The sequence below is a fragment of the Branchiostoma lanceolatum genome, chromosome 2 (genome assembly GCF_035083965.1).
Source record: "Branchiostoma lanceolatum isolate klBraLanc5 chromosome 2, klBraLanc5.hap2, whole genome shotgun sequence".
Taxonomy (NCBI): domain Eukaryota; kingdom Metazoa; phylum Chordata; class Leptocardii; order Amphioxiformes; family Branchiostomatidae; genus Branchiostoma; species Branchiostoma lanceolatum.
Genome location: NC_089723.1, coordinates 17,220,184 through 17,242,850, shown reverse-complemented (window position 1 = coordinate 17,242,850; position 22,667 = coordinate 17,220,184). Strand labels below are relative to the sequence as shown.

Genomic DNA, 22,667 nt, shown 5'->3' with positions numbered 1-22,667 from the left:
TGTTTCTCGTTTTGTCTATGTGATGACTATTCAGCACCTTGGAGAGACTTAACAAGTATACGAGATGTAACCTTTTATCTTTATTTCTTGTAGGATTTTTGCCCGAGACAATGTCCGGCTGGTCCGCCTGGAACAAACGGAACCAGAGTAAGTACACGGTGAATTCCCGGGCCTCGACATTTTTAGATTTTTAATGAAGGGAGCTCGAGCCTACTGACAACCTGGCGCATGGCCAACATTTTACCAAGTACATTTTCAAACTCACCTTTTCAATTACGGAGCAATTAAAAGGACGTGCGTTTAATTATTTTCTGTCCGGAAGACTTCAACGTGCCTTATTATGATAATAACTTGTTTGATCATGGCAAATGCCAATGTATACGACTAGAATAAAATGTACACAAATAGAATAAAACCTATATTTTTTTGTTTGGTCAGCATTTGTTCTATTTATGGTTTAGACCGACGCAGCCACACCATTATAAAGATAAACTGGCAATACAAAATGCGTTTGCCTTTGATACTCTGACATGTATCACGCTATCCTTTAGTCTATCTATAACACTTATCTGTGTATATTTTGAGATCGAAACATGTCTCCCTCCCAAGACATACTGATCCTGTTCTCGTTCCCAGGGCGCTCCAGGCATACCCGGCTCTCCCGGTCCGAGAGGCCCAACTGGACCGCGGGGCCCCGGCGGGCCACGTGGCTTTCCTGGTGCACCTGGCAACAACGGACAGAAGGTCCGGACAAAAGGACAAATTTTACAGATTTATTCAACAGATATGATGATATGACATGACACCACATGATATGATGTGATGTCATATGATATGTTATGATATGAAAACATTTAGATACCTCCTTGCGATTTACATGTAATAATTGATGAGAACACAATGGAATTTCTGAATACTTACAATTGGATGTGATTATGAATACAACGGCATATCCAAGAGAAGTGGATACAAAAACCGGAAGTTCTGCTGCGGTACCAAGATCTGCCACTATGAGGCCTAAAATCGTCCTAGACCTTCCCGTCTACAACACCTCGCTACACGAAATACCATCTCAATCTACCCAGAGGTTTTTAAGTTATTGCTCTGGACACAGACACAGACACACACACAGACACAGACACAGACACACACACACACACACACACACACGCACGCACGCACACACACACACACACAAACACACACACACACAAACACACACACACACACACTTACACATACACACACACACACACACACACACACACACACACGAACACACACACACGGAGCAAAAAAACTGTACTTCCATTTTTCATGGAGGTGAGGCCATATCAATCCAATTAGTTGGTTCTCGGAATGGCTGCTTCCGAAAAAATCGGGAAAAAAAATCGGAAAAAAAACAACATTTTTTCTTACAAAAACCGAGAACCAACAAATTAAATTGGTGTCGCCAAATAAAAACCAAGACCTTTCACTCTAACATTCCGAATACTCCCGTCTCCCAGGGCGACAAGGGCCAGCTGGGTCTGCCTGGGATATCGGGGTCTCCAGGGCCGAAGGGTGAACAGGGGGTCCCGGGGTTTCCCGGCGATCCAGGCGAGCAGGTAAGGCTAGTCGCCCGATGTATTACAACCAGCATATGGGACATCGATAGATACCTGTTATAGCCTAATATATAGGACATATGAAGGCTGTTCCAATACACTCATATCGACTTGAAAACTAACTTTCTTAAAATTTGAAAATGAAGGAATCTTTTAGATGCAATAGAATTTCATTTTGATAATATCGTGTGAAAAATATTTCTTCCAGTATGGATACGCTCAAACGTGACTTGCAAATTCAGTAAGAGCTCTTGAGTTGCAGTTTTCCTCTTTCTCGCCAGGGGCCGTCGGGTTTGACGGGTCGGGCCGGTGTACCAGGGTTTCCAGGTCAGAAGGTAAACTATTACGTGAAGAGAAAGGTTAATCACACAGTCGATTTCTAACTTTGCTCCAATCTTAACCCATTCTGAGTTTAACTTTGGGATAAACTGCCAACACTTACCATACATAGGCATAGCAAATCTAGTACATATACACTTAAGAAGTCTTAAGTAATCAATCAATTGTGGCACTGTGAATTTAAAAAATTAGAAAAATTAAAAAAGAATTACTATTAAGTCATATTCCTGTGATTTTTAGATTTAAAAAAATCGCATTGTAAGTTGATCATATCAAATTTCAGCTAATGATTATTGAATTATTACCAACCGCTGGCGTTCTGCCACAGTTATACTAATCATAAGCCCATGGCCAAGATGAGATCCAAATGTAGCCGTCTGGGAACCATCCAGGCTTACCTTGTTCCCAACTGACTCCGTCATGACCACAGGGGGACCGCGGAGACACGGGAGTACGCGGACCACCTGGGGACTCGGTAAGGAAGCTCACAGGGAATTATGTCGTCATTTCATCGTGATTTTGCCTTTATACAGCATTAAGAACAGTTGTCAACTCAGTCAATACCATCTCATGTTACATTTATTTTTCTTTGACTTTTTTACAGACTTTATCAAAGGGAGAACCGGTAAGTATGTTTACCTTTAAAATTCCTTAAAACGACCACTGGTCTGGGCTACATGTGCTATTGACTTTAATGCTTTAGATATTCCATAAGGGTACTACTCTCGGCAAAGAGCTGCGGAGTCAGTAGGCCTTGTTCACACTCGGCATAATCTATTCGAATCAATTCGATTTAAGGGCCAATTCGAATCGATTTTACTGAATGATTCGCATTGATCAACCCACCTCTCGGGGGTAGATTTGGGTGGATTGATTCGAATTGACCAACAGCGTCCCGTAGGTGTGAACATCTAAGTTGGATGTATTTCGGCTCCCCAGTGAGTGCAACCGAATTGATAGCTATTCGAATTGACTAGATTTGATGCGAATTGATTCGCATGTATTTTGCCGAATGTGAACAGGGCCTAAGCCTACCTGAGCAAGACCTACGCCTGTATTCAACTTTATCTAACATTTCCCCATCCCGTCCGGTGTGTTTTTTAGGGAAACACATTGAAAAAAGCTAGCAACTGTTGGCTTCCTACTGCTAAGACTTTTTGCAATACCACGAGAAGAGTACATTCATGATCAAGCATTAAATGCTTGTTCTCATTTAAATGTACACATTTTGTAACTTACGTTACCGTTTGAGGTAGGACGTCCCTGACATTAAGATTTGCCACATATAAGGTGCCAAACTGTCGTTTTTATGACGACCACAAACTTTTCTGGCTTTGAAAAACGACAGTTTGGCGCCTTATATGTGACATATCTTAATGTCAGAAACGTCTTACTTCAAACGGTAACGGAAGTGACAAAATGTGTTCCTTTAAATGAGAACGAGCGTAAAACCCGTCTCTCCGCAGTAAATGGAGCACCAGCACTTGTGATACCGTACGACAGTTCCATTTAAAAGTCTTAGACCTGGTGGCTGGGAATTCGACCCCTCTTCCTCTATCTCGTTTTAGTTCCATCTCTTTGTGTTTCATTAAGGCGGTATCCTTAAAACCCTCCTACCCTCTTATTTTGAAGCCTTCCTTGAGTACCCCTGAAATGTTTCAAGTTAAACTATAGCCTTTAGAGAATCTGCTATAGTACAGAGGTCCTAGCCCTCCATCCCCCGCGCTATGCAGACGACTGTCTGGTTGGAGGAAAGCCCTGGTTGATCCCAGGCAAGCTATTAGCAGAGGGTCTTTCAAGAACAGAGTACAGCTTGTACAAACAGCGTTAAGCGTTTATGGGCGTGGTTGACAGACATGTAACAGACAGTGCATAAGGCCAAGCTCCATTGGATTTTTTACACAACTTTTTTATTTCTATATTCTGTGCGGAACATGTATAGATGTCAGAAGACCACTTTATAAAGCTCCCTTCGTGCTAAAGAAAATATGTCAAATTTAAAATATGTAAAATTCAACTTCAACGCACCATTGGATTTTAGTTATTACATAACCCACACCTCAGCACAGTCTATCCTTGACCGAAACTTTTTGTCTTTTCTATTTGGCTAAAAGGAAAAGCGATGACCAGTATCAGTGCGTCAGCAAGTGTGTCGTTGACACATGTTAAGTATCAGAGGGTCATGTGAATCCCTGGAAGCAAAGTTTAGGAAAAGTTGTGTTTGACATCTACTAGTAGTCTGTCAATAGCGTGATTGACCTTTCGCTTTTCGATGTTAGAAACGTCTTAGAAACATAATATGGATGCTTTGTCACAGTCGTACCGTACACATATCACGTGTACATCACGTGGATACCGTAGAATTAACAATAGTATCATAGAGGAGTCTGGAAAAGATCTACTCACTGCAGAATTCCGTCGTGTGGCGGAGAGCTTGTCTCATTTAAGTCGCTTTAAAGTTTACTTAAGAGTCGTAAGATCTTCTCAGTATGCCTCTAAGGCAGAAAACAGGTGCAGGGGAAATAGCGTGCCCTGTCTGTTGTCGGCCCAAACCCCTCAGATACGTCCGACATGGTTAATTAGGGCGTACAACAGCGCGGCCGCCATTTACAACAGGGATAACCGCGGAGAGGTCAAGAGGGGTCGTATTTACTGCATTAACGCCACCAGGTAGTGGATCCCTGCACGCTGTCTCTCACTAAACCTGGATCACACGATGACAGACTCCCGCTAATGCCGACACTTTGAAATTAGTCCACAACACCATTAAACGATGATAAAACACCACTTTTCGTGCGCGTTTGCATAGCGTTTGATCTAGCAAGGTATCAAAATATTTCATTGTCAATTTGACATTTATCATCTCTGAAACGTCTGACTTTACCCATGATTCCCTGCCCAGGGCGTTCAAGGACGACGCGGGTTTCCCGGAGAGCAAGGGTTGCCGGGATTGAAGGGGTTAAAGGTGGGCGTTGCGGTTTGTACCGGACAATAGGTCATTGTTACATGAGTCCTAGACGGGCTTAGAGCTGTCTCAGACAAAAAAAAGAAAACATGTATAGAACGATTGCTGTTTGGACTAAATATGAACAAGCATAAGCTAGATTTTACAATATCCAATTGTACATTTCTATAAACACAATATCGCAGCGTTCGTCTTCTGGTCAAAGTAATTCGTCTCTTTATTTTCTTTCTCCTTCTCTCATTCCTGTTGTAGGGCGAACGAGGGCTAACAGGTAGACCAGGGCTCGATGGAAACGACGGATCAAGGGTAAGCATGACATGAACTACAACAACTGTTCCACATTTGACAAATCTACAGTTATTCAATGCTTGCGTGTGATCATGTCCCTCCTGGGATGTGGAGGATAAGTGATTAAATGACCACAGGTGGACTTTTATCCGTACCTTTATCCGGTATTATATCACGCTGCTTACACAAGGAAGTAAACATGTGGCATCACTACACTTGTGGTTATGGAGGAACGTTTAAAGATAAAGTGTAGTTCGATATCATCACTGTTTCATCTATTGACGATTTTTTTAGTCTCCCTTATTAGGTAGATGAGTTTTGGCAAGTCATAACATTTCAGAAATTCAGAAACTCAACGCCTATCCTGAATGATTCATCCTGAGATCTAGTTTTCCCGTATGTGAAATATCCTGTCCAATCACGAGCAATGTAAGTCGTTATGATACAGTACTGGTAACGACGTATTGGCCATGAACAGACAGCAGCAGGTAATAGATAAACGTGTCACTGTGTTCCCATCAAAGATGCCCCACCCTGTACTCTGTGGTGTATAGCTATCTCATCTCTTTGACGTTTCCTTGGAGAATCCTTGTAGTCTAGAACCCCCTCTCTAAGCCTAGTCTCTGCTGGGAATGTCTCAGCATATGTCCGTCATCATGCGGACTTGGCGGACCATTAGTCCCTCCCGCCCGGCCCACTTCTCCTCGCGTCTCCCGCGGCCCGACTGCCCAACCCTTCCATCTGTTGTGCCAACAAGCGAACAATGAGCGCTCATTGTCTGAGGGCGGCCCGAGGTGTAAACATCAGGGACACCTGAGACAGGTATCAAATACACTGCACCAACTACACGTCCGTGCTCTAAAAGTTTCCCCTGTAGAACGGCTTTTACAGGAGAAGCGTTTCCAGTGCAGCTGAAGAACTTAATGTAAGATTCCTTTATCGTTCAGATAAAGAAGGTTCAAAAATGCCCAGCGGCTATGGCTTCCGCGTTATCTGTGGTGATTCCAAAATATCGAAAAGCGGAACTATATTACCAAATCCTCTATTCATGCGTGTGTTTATACACATCCTGTCGCGCCAATACCCCAAACTTTCCATTTTACCCTCAGAAAGTAAGACCACAACAATGTCTGTTGGCTGTTACATACGATTATTGGAAAGACTCCTTTCACCATACAGACTTAGCATGGGGATAATAACTCTGTAATAAAGAGAGTCGCCAGGGCTGTGAATTGTTGGGTAAAGCTTCTAGCTTTGCCCTGGCCCCTCGAAAATGTGACACTGTGACCGTGGCTTAGCGCATTTGTCAAAATGACACGCTTTGTTACCTACCTTGCGCAGGTGGGGCTCAAGTTTGTTGCTGGTTATTTCGCGCATGTGCACAGCGCCCTCGTCTTCCTTCTCTTCCCGCCGAGAAACTGGTCGCGGAGACTTGCTCCTGCACCTGGTCTCGACCTCCCTAACTTTTTCTTCAGTCCGTCGTTTTTGCGTTTTTTGTCACATCATCATCAATGATGAAGACCGGAGCAGTCTTGAGGGTGTTGGTGTGCACGTTAGTGTTAGCTGCGGCGGTGGGGATAAAACTGGACAACAAGAAGGTGAAGCACCACCGGGATAGGGGCGAGAGGAAGCCGGACCGATGGGGCTACCTGATAGGGCGGAACAGTAAGTTCGGCGGGATGGGCGTCGCGCAGGCCACCTTCGACGACGAACCTATGCCGGAGGAAAAATACGACGAGGACGGAGAGATCACAGTGAAGGACGACATCGGCGAGTTCGGGTTCGGCCAGGAGAGACCGCTCGTCAGTACCCGCACTCATCTTGGGATATCTACTTTTTCTAGAAAGTTGGAATTTCGTCTTCCACTGCAATAGCTTTTCCCCTTGAGTCAGACATACCCCCCATCAACAACACGTCCCCAAACTGTCTGACGTTACTTTTCTTGCGTTTTAAAAGACCGGAGTACTTTTGGTTGATAAGGACATGATATTTTGGGACATTTTGCTGACGGATGTTTCCCTCCATCTACAGGGTGTGCGCGGCGTCATGGGACCGCCTGGCCCCCGGGGACCGGTCGGTCCGCCCGGACTCCCGGTAAGTACCCTACAACTTTCCCCTTCAGATTGCTCTTTTGTCGGTTATGGTTAAGTCAGTGCGAAGTTTAAGGAGTGTGCGAGCCACGCACGAGTACGAGTCTCCAAGTTTCTGGCGGGAAGCCAGCGGGTGTTGCAGATAAGATTGTTGAGTTGAATAGGTTTAGTGTTCTGCGGTTTTGCCACTGTTTGCGGTGGAAGAAATACCTTCTTAGTCCACTTTTACGCGTGAAGAGTTGGGCTGGACTTTCTCGCTACTAAACTAGGGGAGACAACGCCTTGTCGATATATATCCATGGCCAGCTCATGGTTGAAAAGTTTACTAAATGTCAACGCGTTGCTCTATGGAACGTATCCCACCATCTTAACTATTTAGAGAAGCACGTTATCTAAAGTATGTTATGCAGAACAATGCGAACTGTTGCACGTAATTGCATTGAAAGCCAAGAGCAAGAGAACAGTCTTAAAGGAGGTTGGATCACGGGTATCTGCCATTCTATGGCTACGACTCGTCTGTCTGGGTACAAACCTGTGGGGACACGGTGTCGCGTTCTCCACTTAAAGCCCCACTTTCTTCTTTTATCTTTGTATTGTCCCGCACAACTGTACGGGGATCAGAGTAATTAATTTGTCCTCTGTGTAGTCAAATGATGAGTGTATGTCGTCACTTGGGTAATTAAGGTGATGTCACAGCACGTAAAAAGGCGTGGAGCGACGTTAATGCCTCTTTCCAGACGTTCTTAAGGCGGCTGCGCGTTCCGTCGGCGTCTGACCGGGGCTCGTCTCAAACTACGGACGGTCGTTCAGACCCTTGTCGTGTCTAGTGGCAAATAGGGCAGCCATGCAGTTTCCTTGCTGTTTCAGTAGCAGGGTATATGTTTACAGGGAGCCCTTCCCTTTAACTTCTTCCCTTTTAAATGGGATCCCCAGTTTACGTCCCTTCCGAAAGACGTGTGTAGCCCTAACCGAGATGTCAAGGCCCCGGGACTTGAACCGGGGTCTCCAACTTACCAACTAATTGGAAACTGGGGCTCAACTGTGAGGCTGTTACCTTAAACTACGGCTATTGCAGTTGAACTACGATCAAAAGGAGACCTCAGTAACAATATAAGGTCATGACGGCCATGTTCTACTTTTGGTTTAAAAATGTTTAAGCACAAAACGAGGCTTTAACCAGAAATATGTAGCAGCTGGACGCGTAGACTTAACGACAGAGAACAGTCCTCGGGCTTCAAATCCGCCTTCTATCCGGAGTCTTCTGTGGCGGGACAGAAGCGCGACTTTGCGTTAAGTCCGTAACCACCAGGTGTCCGCTGGAGAAGTGACTCACGGACCGCTAATTAGGGGCAATATTGTAGCTAACCACCAGCGACCTTTCTCCTGAATAGCAGAGCTAGGAAGGGGGTATTTAAAGTAGAAATAAAAGATTTTCAAGATTTGTACCCAAAAGACCAAGGCCGAAAGTGTTAAAATTGATTCAGATGTTGCACAAAACCCCTTTATTATGATGGTATGTTCTGACAATTACTGAGGGGGAAAGTTGTCTCAATCAAGACAACATTTCTTAGCTTCTGCAACCTTTTACTGAAATATGCACAGGTTACCATGGAGACGTACATTAGAGTGGCGGCGGAAGGGTGGCATGACGATATGTTGCTTTGATTTGGTCCGTAAGCCAGAGGTTTATGTAAGGGCGCCAAAGGTATGCGTGTCAGAAACGGGCTATTGGTGCTCAAGTAGACGTCAAGTCTGAGCCTTGTCATCGGGCACGGAAAGCCCGATCAAGGCGTCTCTTTCCGAAATCCTTACTGCAACCGGGGTCTTTGGCCTTGTGTGTAACGTGCCTTTTCTATGCGTTACGTAAAGCAACAAGGCTAATATACTAATACTATAAAACAATTAGCTTGATGTAATGAAAATAATTAGATAAATTGATTATATATTCATAAGAAACTTAAAGATATACATCTTCTTATACCCGTTAACGCCCAACTTCCTGAGATAAATATTGTTAAGAAATAGAACTCGTCTTTGAAACACGCCACAGTTTCTCTAATCTCCGTCGGTTTGCTATTCCCCCTCCCTCAGCTGTGTGGACGTTTTCCGCGGGATGAGAGGGAGTAGCTTTGATTTTGAGGTGTGTTTTGTTTAGTGTTTAGTCTGCCCGGGGAGGTCTGTGTACGACACGCTTGACACGGCCATAGAAGACGGACTGACCCCTCTCTTTGTCACAATAACACCAAAACTCTCCCTGCCAAACCGCATAACAGTATCGGTTATACCGCCACCTTACCCGGGCACCGCATTTTTGCGGTAAGATCCCTATCGCCCTGCGAGTGGGGATGGTTTACCTGAAGTATAGCTGGTGTTGTCACAAAATACGATATAGAAGAGGAAAGTGTTTTGTCCCGGTTGTCAGACACCAGGGAGGACAAATCTTGGCACAGATCATTACTGAAATTGTAGGTTTTCCGTCTGGGTGGGAAACAGAAATGAGGTTCACAGAAATCTGCCACACGAGTGTGGGAAGGCCTGGTAATAACCGTGCATGGGAACTGTGCACTAATTCTAAAGCCAACAAGGTCGCGGTTGGAGAGCGTCTTCAAGTGGAACTATTCAGACTATTCGCTGTCATCTTGAGCTAGCCACACAGCACAGTCAAAGTCATTCAAGTACAAAACTGTTATTCTTAAGCAACTTCCCTTCTTCTGCGCCAAAGAATTCAGGTGATATGAGAAAGTAGTCAACGAAGGTATCTTTTACAACAACACCAATCAGCAGTATAAGCTTCTTCTTTCTTCTCACAAAACGTTTCACAACCACTTCTAATCCACCGGGTGTCGAGTTTAGGTGTGTTTCGTCCCTTGAGTATCCATCTGAACATAAACAAAGTGAATTCACTCTTTCCTACACAAAATACTTAGTAACTGCCAGCGGTCCTTTTTTAACCTCCAGTGAAAGGGTGTCATCTTAACAAATAAACAAAACAACCTGCTGTAAAAATAAACGACTTGAAAATGGCTACATCCCTGTGCAAATACGCGGATAAAGCGGGGCCGTAACATTTTTGTCCTGGGGTCACCGGTACCTAACAGTGAGCTGTCGAGAGGTTACCATCTATTGTGCACGGGAAGTGCCGCTGGCAGTTGATGGAGTAGTGCGTCGACGACAGGAACATCTTTGAGCAAACAATCGCAACAAGGTAAAACTTAACCCTCTGCGCGGGTGTCAAGAAAGTAAAACAAACAGTCCCTTCGCCATTGATCAGCCGACTCCGTAGGTGGTCAAGGTCAAGAAACAGGTGTTCAAGGTGAAATGAAGTTACTTGGAAGGTATTGATGATAAACTGGCTGGGGAAGGAGCTCTATACATGATGAAGACGTGTGCAAATGGAGACACTTGCAAGGATCTAGTGAAAGGAAATTGAAGACAACAGCAAATTTAAGTACCTCTGCACGTCAATGGTATATTTGGTTGAGTAAACATGATGCAATGCGTTCACAACAATGCTAGTCTTCCATGATGATGGCACTGGTGGGCAAGGTCTGATACTTATGATTAATTGCTTCGTTTATATCTTCAAGGGTCCCCCCGGTGCTCCCATGATTCTTCCACCGGACATGGAGGGGAGCGGCATCCAGGTATGTCCGGAAGTTACCTGTGTTAATGCACGCATACGTAATGTCGCAAGGAGCGCTTTCTATGGACTGATACACTGACTACCAAACTGTAGACTGTGTAGTACTAGTTTACCGAATGTGAAATAGACGACTGCTAATCAGATGGATAGCTCGGAATCGTGCGATCGTATTTCCTATCACATATATTGGAATGTCAGCAAACTCTCAAGCACGTTGTGAAGATACAGTGTACAGTAGATATATGAAATAGAATTTCATATATCTACGTAGCCGACGTAGATGCATTGTGTCGTATTCATTGATATGATACCGTGTATCGATCCTTTGCATGTTTTACGTCATCAAACCACATAGAGCTCCATGCTGGTACTGTACAGTATCTGTCATGACCATGATGACCGTACGCGTCACATTTGAAGCACATCGTGTGCTTGTGTGTTACGTCATATGTAAAACGTCATCAGTGTGACGTCATCATCACCTGTACCAAGTGAAAAGCAGATGACATAGTCATTAGTTCACTGTCTACGTAGCTTCTGCAGCGATGTCTAACCATTGCAAGTCTCTGCCACGCTAGTTAACACCCATTGTATTGTCCGCTCTTCCAGACCACAATTCCTGTTCGTCTGTATCGCTGTAATCCTCTGTCTACACGCCAGCTCTTGATTCCAGGCGCAGTTCTAAGACCACGAAATTAAAGCATATTAACACATTAAGTTTCGTTGATTGGAAGATCTGTGTATTTTACACAGAAAGACTTAAAAATAAGGCATCGAAATATATTTAAATGGTCCGTCTTTTGAGGGACTTTTGATCTTCCGTTTCAGCGTAACCTTCTCCTAGTTCACCCAAAATTGCATGTATGGAAAAGAAGAAGGTTATACGTTTCACATCATGAATGAAATGGACTCCGCCTGGACATACAAATTGCAAGGATGATTAAACCATGTTTATTTAACTGCTTCTTTTCTGCCTTGGCGGACCCTGTCCATCTTTGCTGCTGCTCGACAGAGAATACAATGGCTGCGGGTCAGTACTGGTAAACACTAACGCACACACGGGACGCCACTTGTGAGGAACAATGAAGTCATGTTTCAGTTCAATCTGACCGAAAATGCACTGTAGTTACTAAGCTGATATTCATATGCCGTATGCGCTGGGTTTCATTGATGACCATTGTGAAGAAAATAAGATATTTAAGTATCATTGGCGGTGTTTTAAAGTTTACGGGGCTTGACCAAATCGACAGCTTTCTGTGGTCGCCAAGAAAGGCGATGGAATAGAATGTTTGAATCTATGTCGATATTTTGAGTATCTCTGAATGCTTACCTTTGAGTTACAGACATAAATCTCGTTCACGTCAATTAAGTGTGACTCTTGACTTTCAGGGCCCACCGGGACCACCTGGACCTCACGGCCTTCCCGGACCTCCTGGGTTCCCCGGGCCGAAGGTTTGACGACAATTTCACCATTTTCTCATGATATTAGTCTGATGATTCGGCTTTTATCTAACTTCTTGAAACACAGAATGTATGGTATTGATATAATCAATACTGGTGCATCATGTTAATCTATTTCACCATCACCAGGGTCACAAAGGAGACGGCGGAGACAACGGCATTCCTGGGAAGAACGGGTTCGACGTGAGTAGCTGTTCATGTCAGACTTGTGTTTGGTTTGATATGTAAGAATAAGAGTGAAAGTAATGTTTCTGAATCACTAATTATCCTTAAGATTTTTATGCTACTTTGTGCACTGTGACTTCTTCCAACAGCAACAATGGTACTGATAGACATACATAGAGAGTCAATGTATAGGGACAAAAGGTTTTTATGTAAGAATAGTTTGATATGTTAGAATACGAGTAAAAATAATGAACAGTTTGATATGTAAGAATACGAGTAAAAATCATGTTTCTGAATCACTAATTATAGATTTTTATGCTACTTTGTGCACTGTGACTACTTTCAACAGCATCAAGAGTTCTAATAGACATAACGTTACATAGAGAGCTAATGTATTGGGACAAAAGGTCCTGTTTTTAAGATGGCTTAGTAATATGTCCAAGAAATTACATCAACGTCCTTGGACATCTCATGAACATTAGAACTGCGCTACCAGACATGAAGATTGGGCGACTTTTGTCCTGGTGGTACGTGAATAGTATGGATGCCATTACGAAACAGCTATTTGCTTGCATGTTGTTGAAGTGACAACTGAGTTGCTGATGTTACAGGGACAACCTGGACCCATGGGTCTCCCTGGGGCACCTGGTGTGGACGGACGATCAGTGAGTATCAGACGTCTTTGTTTCACCAATGGTGGCAAAGTTTAAACCACCACTACTGGGTGGAACGGCTGCTGAAATAGTTTTAGAAGATGAAGCTTCAGCTGGACATGCACACCTGCCATTGGCAGTGGATCTATACAGCTACAATTGTTGAAAGTATTGAAGAGGTTTTTCTAGGTAGATAAAAATGTTGACATTGTACATCAGCAAATGTGCAAATGTTTTTCACACAAGTCATTTTGTTCTGCCGGTGATATTACTACTAATGCAGGCATTGCTTCTTCCTGTAGGGACCACAGGGGCCGAGGGGCGACAAAGGACCCGAGGGACAGAAGGGGCAAAAGGTAGGCAAGATACAACAGCAGGCAGGTAACCAATGACTTGACTCAGTCCTTTACTTTGGTTGATGAAGTTGGAGATGTTGACAAGTTTTTTCCTACCCCCTAGGGTAACCCAGGGTCCATGGGTCTGATGGGACCACCAGGTGAACAGGGAGTGCGTGTAAGTACATGTGGTCAGACACATTCTTCAACCTGATTCTGAAACATCCGCTGTACCACTGGAACAGACTGTAACAGACTGTACCACTCCCCACCCAACGCTATTCTGGGCAATCAGACTCTTGATACCACAGACTAGTGCTACATACCTAAACCCCGGACCTGATCCAGACTGGACCTAATGTTTAGGTTCAAGTCCAAAAAAAAACTAAACGTCTGAAAACAAGACTGGACTTGAAAAAAGATCTCTTACTTATACTCTCCTTTTTGTTTTAAACCTTCCTTAGATCATGAAATTTGCACTGGAAAAATGTGAAAACATTGCCGTTTTTGTGTTTCTAACTGAACTTTTATGTTTACTACTGACTGTATATAATTTCGCATATATAGTTGCACAGATTGCACAGAAAATATATGCCAATATGCAATTTTACATGTAACAGTCCTGACCTGAACCTGAACCTCTGGATCTAGATCCGGACCTGAACATGGACACGGGTTTAGGTACACAGCACTACCACAGACTATACGAAAACATTAGATTACAACTCCTACTGGTACTTGAAATAAAAGCATCTTGCAGTTGTTGTTTGTTAGAATGTGATTCATGCTAATCTTTCTTCCATCATCATCTGTACATGTACAGGGTATTGACGGAGAGAGAGGCAGTATGGGACCACAAGGCCTCAAGGGAACCAAGGTAAAGATGTTCTTTCCTTGATTCAGCTATGATTTTTGACCATGAGTGATGATTTCTCGTTGCACAATATTGAAATTGAATGCACCTTGTACTTGCATTATGTCACCATGGTCAGAATAGAATGACTGTGAAATAAGGTGTTTTACCTTTATGTGCTGTACAGGGAGAGCCAGGCAGGAGGGGAGGAAACGGAATGATGGGACCCAAGGGAGAACCGGTAAGACATGTTTCCATCAGTTCTATTGCCTGACATGTAGATGGCACTTAAGTCTACAGAGGCATCTTGCCACAGGTGCAACATAGTGCAGCACTGCTTGAAAATTTGCATGGTTATGACTGTCAGTACAGTACGTACAGTTTTGGAAAAAAAGACCTTTCATAAAATTCTATTTTACATAAAGTCATCCACCTTAAACAAATCCACGCGAAGGCTACAGTGTCAACCCTCTTCACACCGATGTAGGAATTGGCACGGACATCATACTCGATTTGAATATATCTGTATTTGTATCTGTACTATGTATCTGTACTATGTATCTGAATACGAATAAAGATTATACGAGTGGTTGCCATAGACATGCATAGATGGAAAGAATCATTCATTAAACTCATGAGACAACAGCAAATCATTTTGTTTGTTCCAGGGAATGAACGGAGTACCAGGCAGAGATGGTATAAATGGATACCCAGGTTTGAAGGTGGGTCCAACCAAGCCTATCCATCGAAATGCAGATACCGGTATCATATTTTGTGCCTGTATTGGTGCAGGCCACAAACTCTCAATGGTTGATTATCAGTTTTGCATGCACATACATGTTAACATCTTTCGGTAGTAGAGACATCACCTTCTTATTTCTGTAACAGGGAGAGGCTGGGCCTGTTGGACCGTCAGGGATCACTGGAGACAAAGGACCTATGGTGAGTCTGACATCTCTGTACAATTTACTTTGTAGGTATCATCATTTTTCCTTTTGAAGAGATAACTGAAGTTTTGTCCTTCAAAAGAACTAGGATGCTTTCTTCAAGATATCAGCTAACAGAAGAATATGGTGTACATTTTGACGCATGCAGGAACAATGCTGTTTGTTCATGGAACTTTTTTGAAAGTTCAAACAAAAATCTCAGAGACAGTCAGTAAAGCTGCTGTTCATCACATTGTCTTCCAACCAGTGAAGGACGTATCTGTATCTGTATAGCCGGTATAACCGCCCTTCGGTGTAACACACCAGCTTAAGCGTTTACTACACCGGTATCTACTACTTCAGGAGGAGAAAGCCATCTTAATCATCCAGCTATGAACATATCAATGTGTCTAACTTGACCCCACTACTCCCCCTCCAGGGTGTACCTGGACTACCAGGACCTATGGGGCCAATGGGACCCAAGGGAAATCCTGGTCTGAATGGAAACCAAGGACCAGTTGGACAACGTGGACCAACAGTATGTAAAACTGTCATTATAGCTTCATTCACACTTGTGGAATGGAAGCTTTCATGAAAAACTTTTGACAGTTTTAAAATGCATCTACAAAATACACTTTGTACCTTGACAAGTTAAACAAATCTAAACAATCAAACAAGGTGTGTGATATTTCTCATATTTTCATTTGCCAACGAATTGTGGGCATTATTCTAAATATTCTTGTGGTTGCTTTTCATTCCTATTCCTCCATTTATTATCATCAGGATTAATAGTTTGATTGCAGAAATGTCAGGAGATGGAATTTCATGTTTCAATCAATCTTCCCATCTAGGGTGTTCAAGGCCCTGCTGGTATTGATGGCATTGATGGAGAGAGAGGTCCCACGGTGAGTCACAACTGTTACAGTTTTCCACCCTTTTTTCCATGTAATGTGGTTTGTATTCATCACGTTATCTCTGCTTGAGATAGCTGTCATCGAACCAATGGTTATGATAATCATGGTTGAGATAGACCATGGATCATTGCTAGGCTCTACCAGCCTCCGCGGGTCGCTGGGAAAATAGTAGAAACTGGCCAAATAGAGTCTGTATGAAGGGAATCGGCTATGGAGATAGGGTCCAATATTGCGAGTGTTACCCTCCATGGCCGAAGTCCCCCGGCAAATGTTCTCCCTATAGCCGGCGCGGTTAGTCTGGTAGAGACTAGATCCTTGCAGTCCTTGGCTTTCGTGAATGACTTTGGACTTCAGGTCTACCCAAATCTCTCCGAGTAATACTTTCCTCTCTCTTTCACTCTCTCACCCTTGTATCATCCTATGGGTTACAACTCGAGTTGTAACCCATAGGATGATGCAAGGGTGAGAGAGTGAAATGCAAGTTATTCTAAATACACTGCTTGTAGAAGCAGATTATGCCAGATGTTGCACCCTACATTTTCCTGTAACTCTGTTTTTTATGACTACAGGGATACCCAGGAGAAAAGGGGGACAGAGGTCCCCAGGGCATCGTGGGACCAATAGTAAGTTCTGTACTTACATACTTGCATATCATAAGTGCTTCCTGTCAATAAACAATGCCACCAGTCAATATTTTTGGCAATACAGTAAGACCTTCAAAGTCTGATGGCTTTCCTTATTTGCGTTGGTCTCCTAAAGAATTTATGAGGAACATGTAAAAAGTTTACAGCCGCTGAATTTCAAATCCAATCTTAGTTTTAACACTTTTCTGAAATCCATTATGAAAGATGCTGAAGAACATACTTAAGAACACTTTTTTGCTTGTTTGCAGGGTCCTGCAGGCTTGTCTGGCCCCATGGGTATGCCTGGGCAGAAGGGTGACATGGGCAATCCTGGAATAAGGGTAAATATCATCTACTGTAAATGCAGAAATGTTCAATCAAGGTGGTTTTATGTTCGCGGTTTTCCGATAAGCTCATCGCGGCGAACTTAAAACCGCTGCCATTTTCTTGCCCTCCTACCGCCTTGTCTACTAATGTCTCAAACGCACACTTAAAACCATCGCAAACACTCCATTTTCTCACTGCCGGGAAATCAAAACCACACGAACTTAAATGCTTTTACAGCACCATAATACCCTACTGAATCATTCCTTATTTTGCTCATTGTGACATTAGGCTGTGCACTATAATGACCATGGTGACGATGAACTAACTGCTCTCATTTTCTATGTTGAAGGGAATCAGAGGGCTTACCGGCAGGGATGGCTCAAAGGGCGAGCCGGGAGTGCCTGGTTTTGACGGTATCCGAGGAGCAAAGGTTAGAAACCCTTCATCTTTCTATTGAAATATCTTTGCTTATTTTGCCGTTTGTACCAATGTGAAAGGAATTTTATTTGGAAACAAATGATGTGTTAGTTTTTAAACATATAAGTTCTCTCAGTAATCTTTCTTACATTTTTCAACATTGTTTGCAGGGTGATATTGGTGGCATTGGACCCAGAGGAAAGGTATGTACAGAAACAATGTTAGTTAAAGTTAAAATCCTCCCACACCATAAAGTGTATAAGGCGGTGCCCATCCCCGTTTCATAGCCCTGGGCCACACTGTGGTGCAAGCACTGAAGCAAGGGGCTAGTCCACTGGCAGTGGAGTGTGCTTAACTTCCATACTGTTTCACAAGTATGTACCAGTCTTTGGTATGACTCAATGCCCCTCTTGTCCAGAGGTGTCCTACCCGGGAGTTGAACTCGGGCCTTCTGGTTCCAAGTAATCAGAACCAGATGTGGTAAGCAACAGAAGAACAGACCACTACACCACAGGGACACAATGTACCAAACAAATTAAAGTCCAATTGCAGACTTTTCCCCCGCTCTGAAATATATCAAATAACTTACACTAAAAAGCCTAGTCCTCTAAGTAAAAATTAGCAGTATGAAGCAACCTGACAGAATACTGGAGTAGATGGAAAAAAACAACAAAGACAAAGCTTTAACAAGTTGGTAAAATGGTTATAACAGTGTAACATGTTCCCCCATAGGAAGGACCGAAGGGAGACGCAGGATCGGTAGGACCCGTCGGTGCGACCGGCATGCCTGGACAGGTCGGACCCGCCGGACCTCGAGGACCCCCGGGCGTGGAGGGGACTCGCGGTTTCCCTGGATCACAAGGGCCTACGGGACAACCAGTAAATACAAACTTTTCTTTCACAGCCATACAAAATAACACACAGAAATAACTAGGATGTGTATGAAGACTTGTGTTTATATCATTGGTTTATTCATTCTTAAATGTTTGTTCATTTGAATGAGCTTGGTGAGCAAAGGCAGCTTCTCAAATGAAACTGTATCTTACAATCAAACAATAACATAAATCCAAGCAAATATCTATTGAAGGCAGTTATAAACAATTCCTTATGTGTATTTATGGTTCGCTGGTCCCATGGTTAGTTTGTAAAGTCGAAAGTACACAGCTTCATGGGTTTGTCCTTGGTGCTGAACAGACCTCCAATGATACATGTGACAATACATGATGAATTGTGCCTATCCTCTGTTACCAGGGAAGATCACCATCAGAAGAGGAAGTGTTGAGGATATGCGAGAGGGCCATTGACAGTGAGTTTGAGCTTTAGAACAAACTATGTCAGTAATAAGCATATCTAAAATATAACAAGGCTGCGTCATTCAGGAAACACGCACGTCTGACTAGGATGCGTCTTCCTCTGTTTCCAAATACTTTGGGAAACCACTCTTTCTATCAAGGATATGTGCCCAAGAATAAATGATACATGAATAGTATGGGATAGTATTACTAGGCTACAACAACTACATGCCAGTCTACATGCCAGCTTATCATCTATAGGTGAGCGAAGCTTTTATTCCTTTCATCTATTCCACAGGTCACATGAAGATGTTGGCAGCTTCCCTTGCCCAGCAGGCCGCCAAGCGTACTGTGGTGATGACCCGCCCTGGGCCCCCCGGCCCGCCGGGCCAGCCTGGTCCTACCGGAGAGCGTGGGCCAGGGGGCATGTCGGGGCCGCCCGGGCCACAGGGAAATCCTGGCATGCCGGGAGAAAGAGGATCCATCGGACCATCAGGTACAGTATCATACTGCTGTTGGGTAGCCTCCGTTGCAGACTCACTTCCAGCTGTTTTCTTTTTCAAGTTACCGTTTTCTTATTACATTTATTTTGTTCTTCACCGAAAGGTAAGATAACGGTAACTTGAAAAAGAAAACAGCCGGACTACCCTAAAGATTAATAAATAAAATTTAAAAAAAAACAGCCGGAAGGAGTCTGCAACAGAGGCTAGCTGTTGGATGAATCATGGACATTTCTCAAAAAAGACATACTAAAAAATGATCCACTGGGCCAAACTTTTAAGAGCAGGTTGTTTGTAAGCTTATTGTGATATAAGATTTTGTTGCACTCCTGCATTTCCAGGGCCCCAAGGATTGCCCGGAGATCGTGGAGAGCCAGGCTACGGAATACCAGGACCAATTGGAGCACCTGGGAGAGCAGGTAAAACTTACCTCCACAAAGGAGGACGGCATGTTCAGATGTGATTTCTGCCAGTCTTATTACCTACTTACCATCCTCTAAAACAATCAAACATCAGTAAAATTCAGGTGGATGTGTATTGAAGGAAGTAATGAATAATTCCATAATGTGTGTCCATCCCCTGATGAACCCATGGTTATGTAACAGGTAATCATACTCAAATCTGCCATGTGTTACAGTTAGTTTATTTGATTTTGGAATGTCTGTAGTTGGGTGGTTCTTTCCTTGGTGCTGATTTGTACTCCATTTACAGAAGCCCAATCACTGGTGTGCCTCATGCTGTTTTGTTGCCAGTGACTTTTCTCGGAATCTGTTTTACTCATCTTTGTTACCCAAAATTGCTCTTGATCATGATTTAAAGACACCTCTGATTCTTTTCAGGACGGAAAGGCGAGGCTGGCATTGGTGTCCCTGGCAACCCCGGCCCCCCTGGCCCCATCGGCCCTGTCGGTGCTACCGGAGCCCTCGGCCAGCGCGGGTCCCCTGGCAGCCCTGGCGTGTGCGACCCCATGTCATGCCTAGGCCTCTCACCAATCAGGTCCAACAAGAATAATAATAAAGGGCCTGGGAAATAAATGACCAATCCCAACGTAGGACAGCTGCCTCAGCATTGAATGACATCTTGATTTCATTGGTTGAGAGTTGAATAGCAGGCAGCCAATGAGGATGTAGGACAGAATGTCAATCAAGAATGAATTTGGAAGGAGATTTGATTAGTACAGGAATGACAATACTGTTGATGTGAGTTATGAGTAGGTTTTACTGATTGAACTATGGTGCTACTTCCATATACCTTAGTCAGATTTCCAAGTTTGCCTTTTATGGTGCTTTGTACATAACATTGTAGAGAAAGGTAACACATTTAGCATGTGTGAGAGAAGTGGTGTAGTACTATCTGTGTGTCAGGTTTTTCAATGTCATAAACAAAACTCTGCCAGTGAAGAACATCACAAAGTATGTTATAAAATGAGGCCCTCTTTTTTAACCCTTTGTCAACCTCAGCATTTCTTATTCCTTAATACTGATCCCTATATTTTTGCCGCATCAGCTATTGTGATAAAAATGGTTAATGTTTATATAGCACAATTGTGACAAAAATTCCCATGACATGTAATGACAGGGCTCTGTGTTTTGTACCTGACATGTTTTTGCTTACATGATTTTGTTTACCAGAGTCTTAGTGGTAAGCATTCCATGCTATGTATAACTAGCTAACATCAACATGTGATAAGAATATTTTCATCTCTTTCATTTTGACTTTTCCATTAGGACCAGGCTATATATTTCCAAGCTCCTAGCTACCACACCCTTTAAAACAACTACATACTGTTATGATTTACATGTACAGTATTTTACAGAAGTCTATGCACATGATGAACTAGGTGGATTGTGGACTGAACTCTAGTCTCTATTTCTTGTGCTCCATTCCATAGTCATAGTACAGGTCATCTATTCTCAGAAATACATGCTACTGTGTGTTGCCTTTATTTTTTCTATTGTTTCTACTCTACTCTCTCTATGAATATATGTAAAGTTGTTTATTCTTGTTGTAAGAATTAATGGAGATATATTATCTGTAGTATACATGAATGGCTTAGAGATGCAAACCATTCTAGGTACATTGATCTATATAATCATGACAATATTGTAGCATTCACCCTCACTACATTTCAAAGTTCACTTAGTCATTAGCAGTTTAGACCTGTAGCCTTTGAAACATATTTCACAAGCTTTAAAACAGCTACCACAGCCACATGTGATCCAGTATTGGTTATACCAGTGGCAAGTATTGTGATAGTAACAAAGAGAATATCTGTTATTGGCCGATTTTAGGTGGGATTGAATGCTAATATATCATTAAGGTTAGTCCTGTTAGGGGGTGCAAGCATATTTAGAACTTCTATTGTGCCGTGTACGTAAATGGTAATAGCAGCAGTTTTACCTTTGCTGTGTGGCCAGATCTTGTATTGTTTACCAATACCAGCTCAGACAAGGTTTTTTTTATCAATTATTAGTTGGCACAGACTTTTACAGGCTGTGACGTAGTAATGGTTAGATGCATATGCATAGTCAAGGTCTTACCGCAAAGCCTTCTTAACTGATTTCGATATGCGTATATGACTAATTAGAGCATCATATCAGTCATGTTACATCCAATACAAGTGTAAACTGACCACACGGCGTTAAGATACAGGTCTTCACTGAGATATTAGCTGTCATCATCACACACATCATTAGGCCAGTTAACCTTCTCCCTGCTGACTTCTGCTGTAACCAATACAAACTTGGGTGCATTGATGAACCCACAGCGGGGTGAGGGTTAAGTAGTGACATCAACATTTTCAGCCATTCATTTTCACTCTTCTGGGAACATATTTTTATCATTTTGTATGGTTTGATGGGGATTCATTATTTGGAGAATATTTTAATGATTGTTATTACTATAATTAACTTGATATGAGAAGTGCTTGCCAGTGGGCTTTTGTTACCTTGTATGTGGGATATATCTTGGTACAGTAGTAGCAGGATGGGTGGACGTGCCTTTTGTAAAGCATTAAAATCTAGCGTTTCTTTTCTTTTCTTTCATACTTTGTTTGAGCATCCTTTTTTTGACATTTTTTGTCTGGTTATACGTTTATCAGACGATGGTTACTGAGTATTGCTGAATTTGTATCTAAATTCGTACAATGTTCCAACACTGCTGAGCAAGACTTAACACAGCATAAAACTGAAAAATGTTTTCATCTATGCTGTCCTACAGCTAATGATGGTACAGAGCACTGAGGATGTTTGGCAATGCTGCACTGTTAC

The 22,667-nt window shown here is 43.0% G+C and overlaps 1 protein-coding gene across 1 annotated transcript; it reads left to right on the top strand.

The window, feature by feature from the left end:
• Nucleotides 1-110: 110 nt before the first annotated feature.
• On the top strand, nt 111-22,442 carry LOC136426881 (collagen alpha-3(IX) chain-like). The gene is made up of 31 exons (XM_066415602.1): nt 111-158; nt 637-744; nt 1,509-1,607; nt 1,889-1,942; nt 2,377-2,421; nt 2,551-2,571; nt 4,849-4,911; nt 5,164-5,217; nt 7,231-7,293; nt 10,877-10,933; nt 11,945-11,962; nt 12,322-12,384; nt 12,523-12,576; nt 13,170-13,223; nt 13,514-13,567; nt 13,671-13,724; nt 14,370-14,423; nt 14,587-14,640; nt 15,068-15,121; nt 15,288-15,341; nt 15,765-15,863; nt 16,177-16,230; nt 16,809-16,862; nt 17,132-17,203; nt 17,539-17,619; nt 17,777-17,809; nt 18,339-18,485; nt 18,858-18,912; nt 19,197-19,394; nt 19,740-19,817; nt 20,238-22,442. The coding sequence occupies exons 1-31, from the start codon at nt 111-113 to the stop codon at nt 20,429-20,431; spliced, it is 2,190 nt and encodes a 729-aa protein (XP_066271699.1). The 3' UTR covers nt 20,432-22,442.
• Nucleotides 22,443-22,667: the final 225 nt, after the last annotated feature.

Bases quoted from the DNA above. Each gene is read 5' to 3' on its own strand.
- LOC136426881 (XM_066415602.1), top strand. From the start codon at position 111: ATGTCCGGCTGGTCCGCCTGGAACAAACGGAACCAGAGTAAGTACACG. The intron at 7,294-10,876 runs GTAAGTACCCTA...TATATCTTCAAG, and splicing joins TCGGTCCGCCCGGACTCCCG to GGTCCCCCCGGTGCTCCCAT. The intron at 12,577-13,169 runs GTGAGTAGCTGT...CTGATGTTACAG, and splicing joins CTGGGAAGAACGGGTTCGAC to GGACAACCTGGACCCATGGG.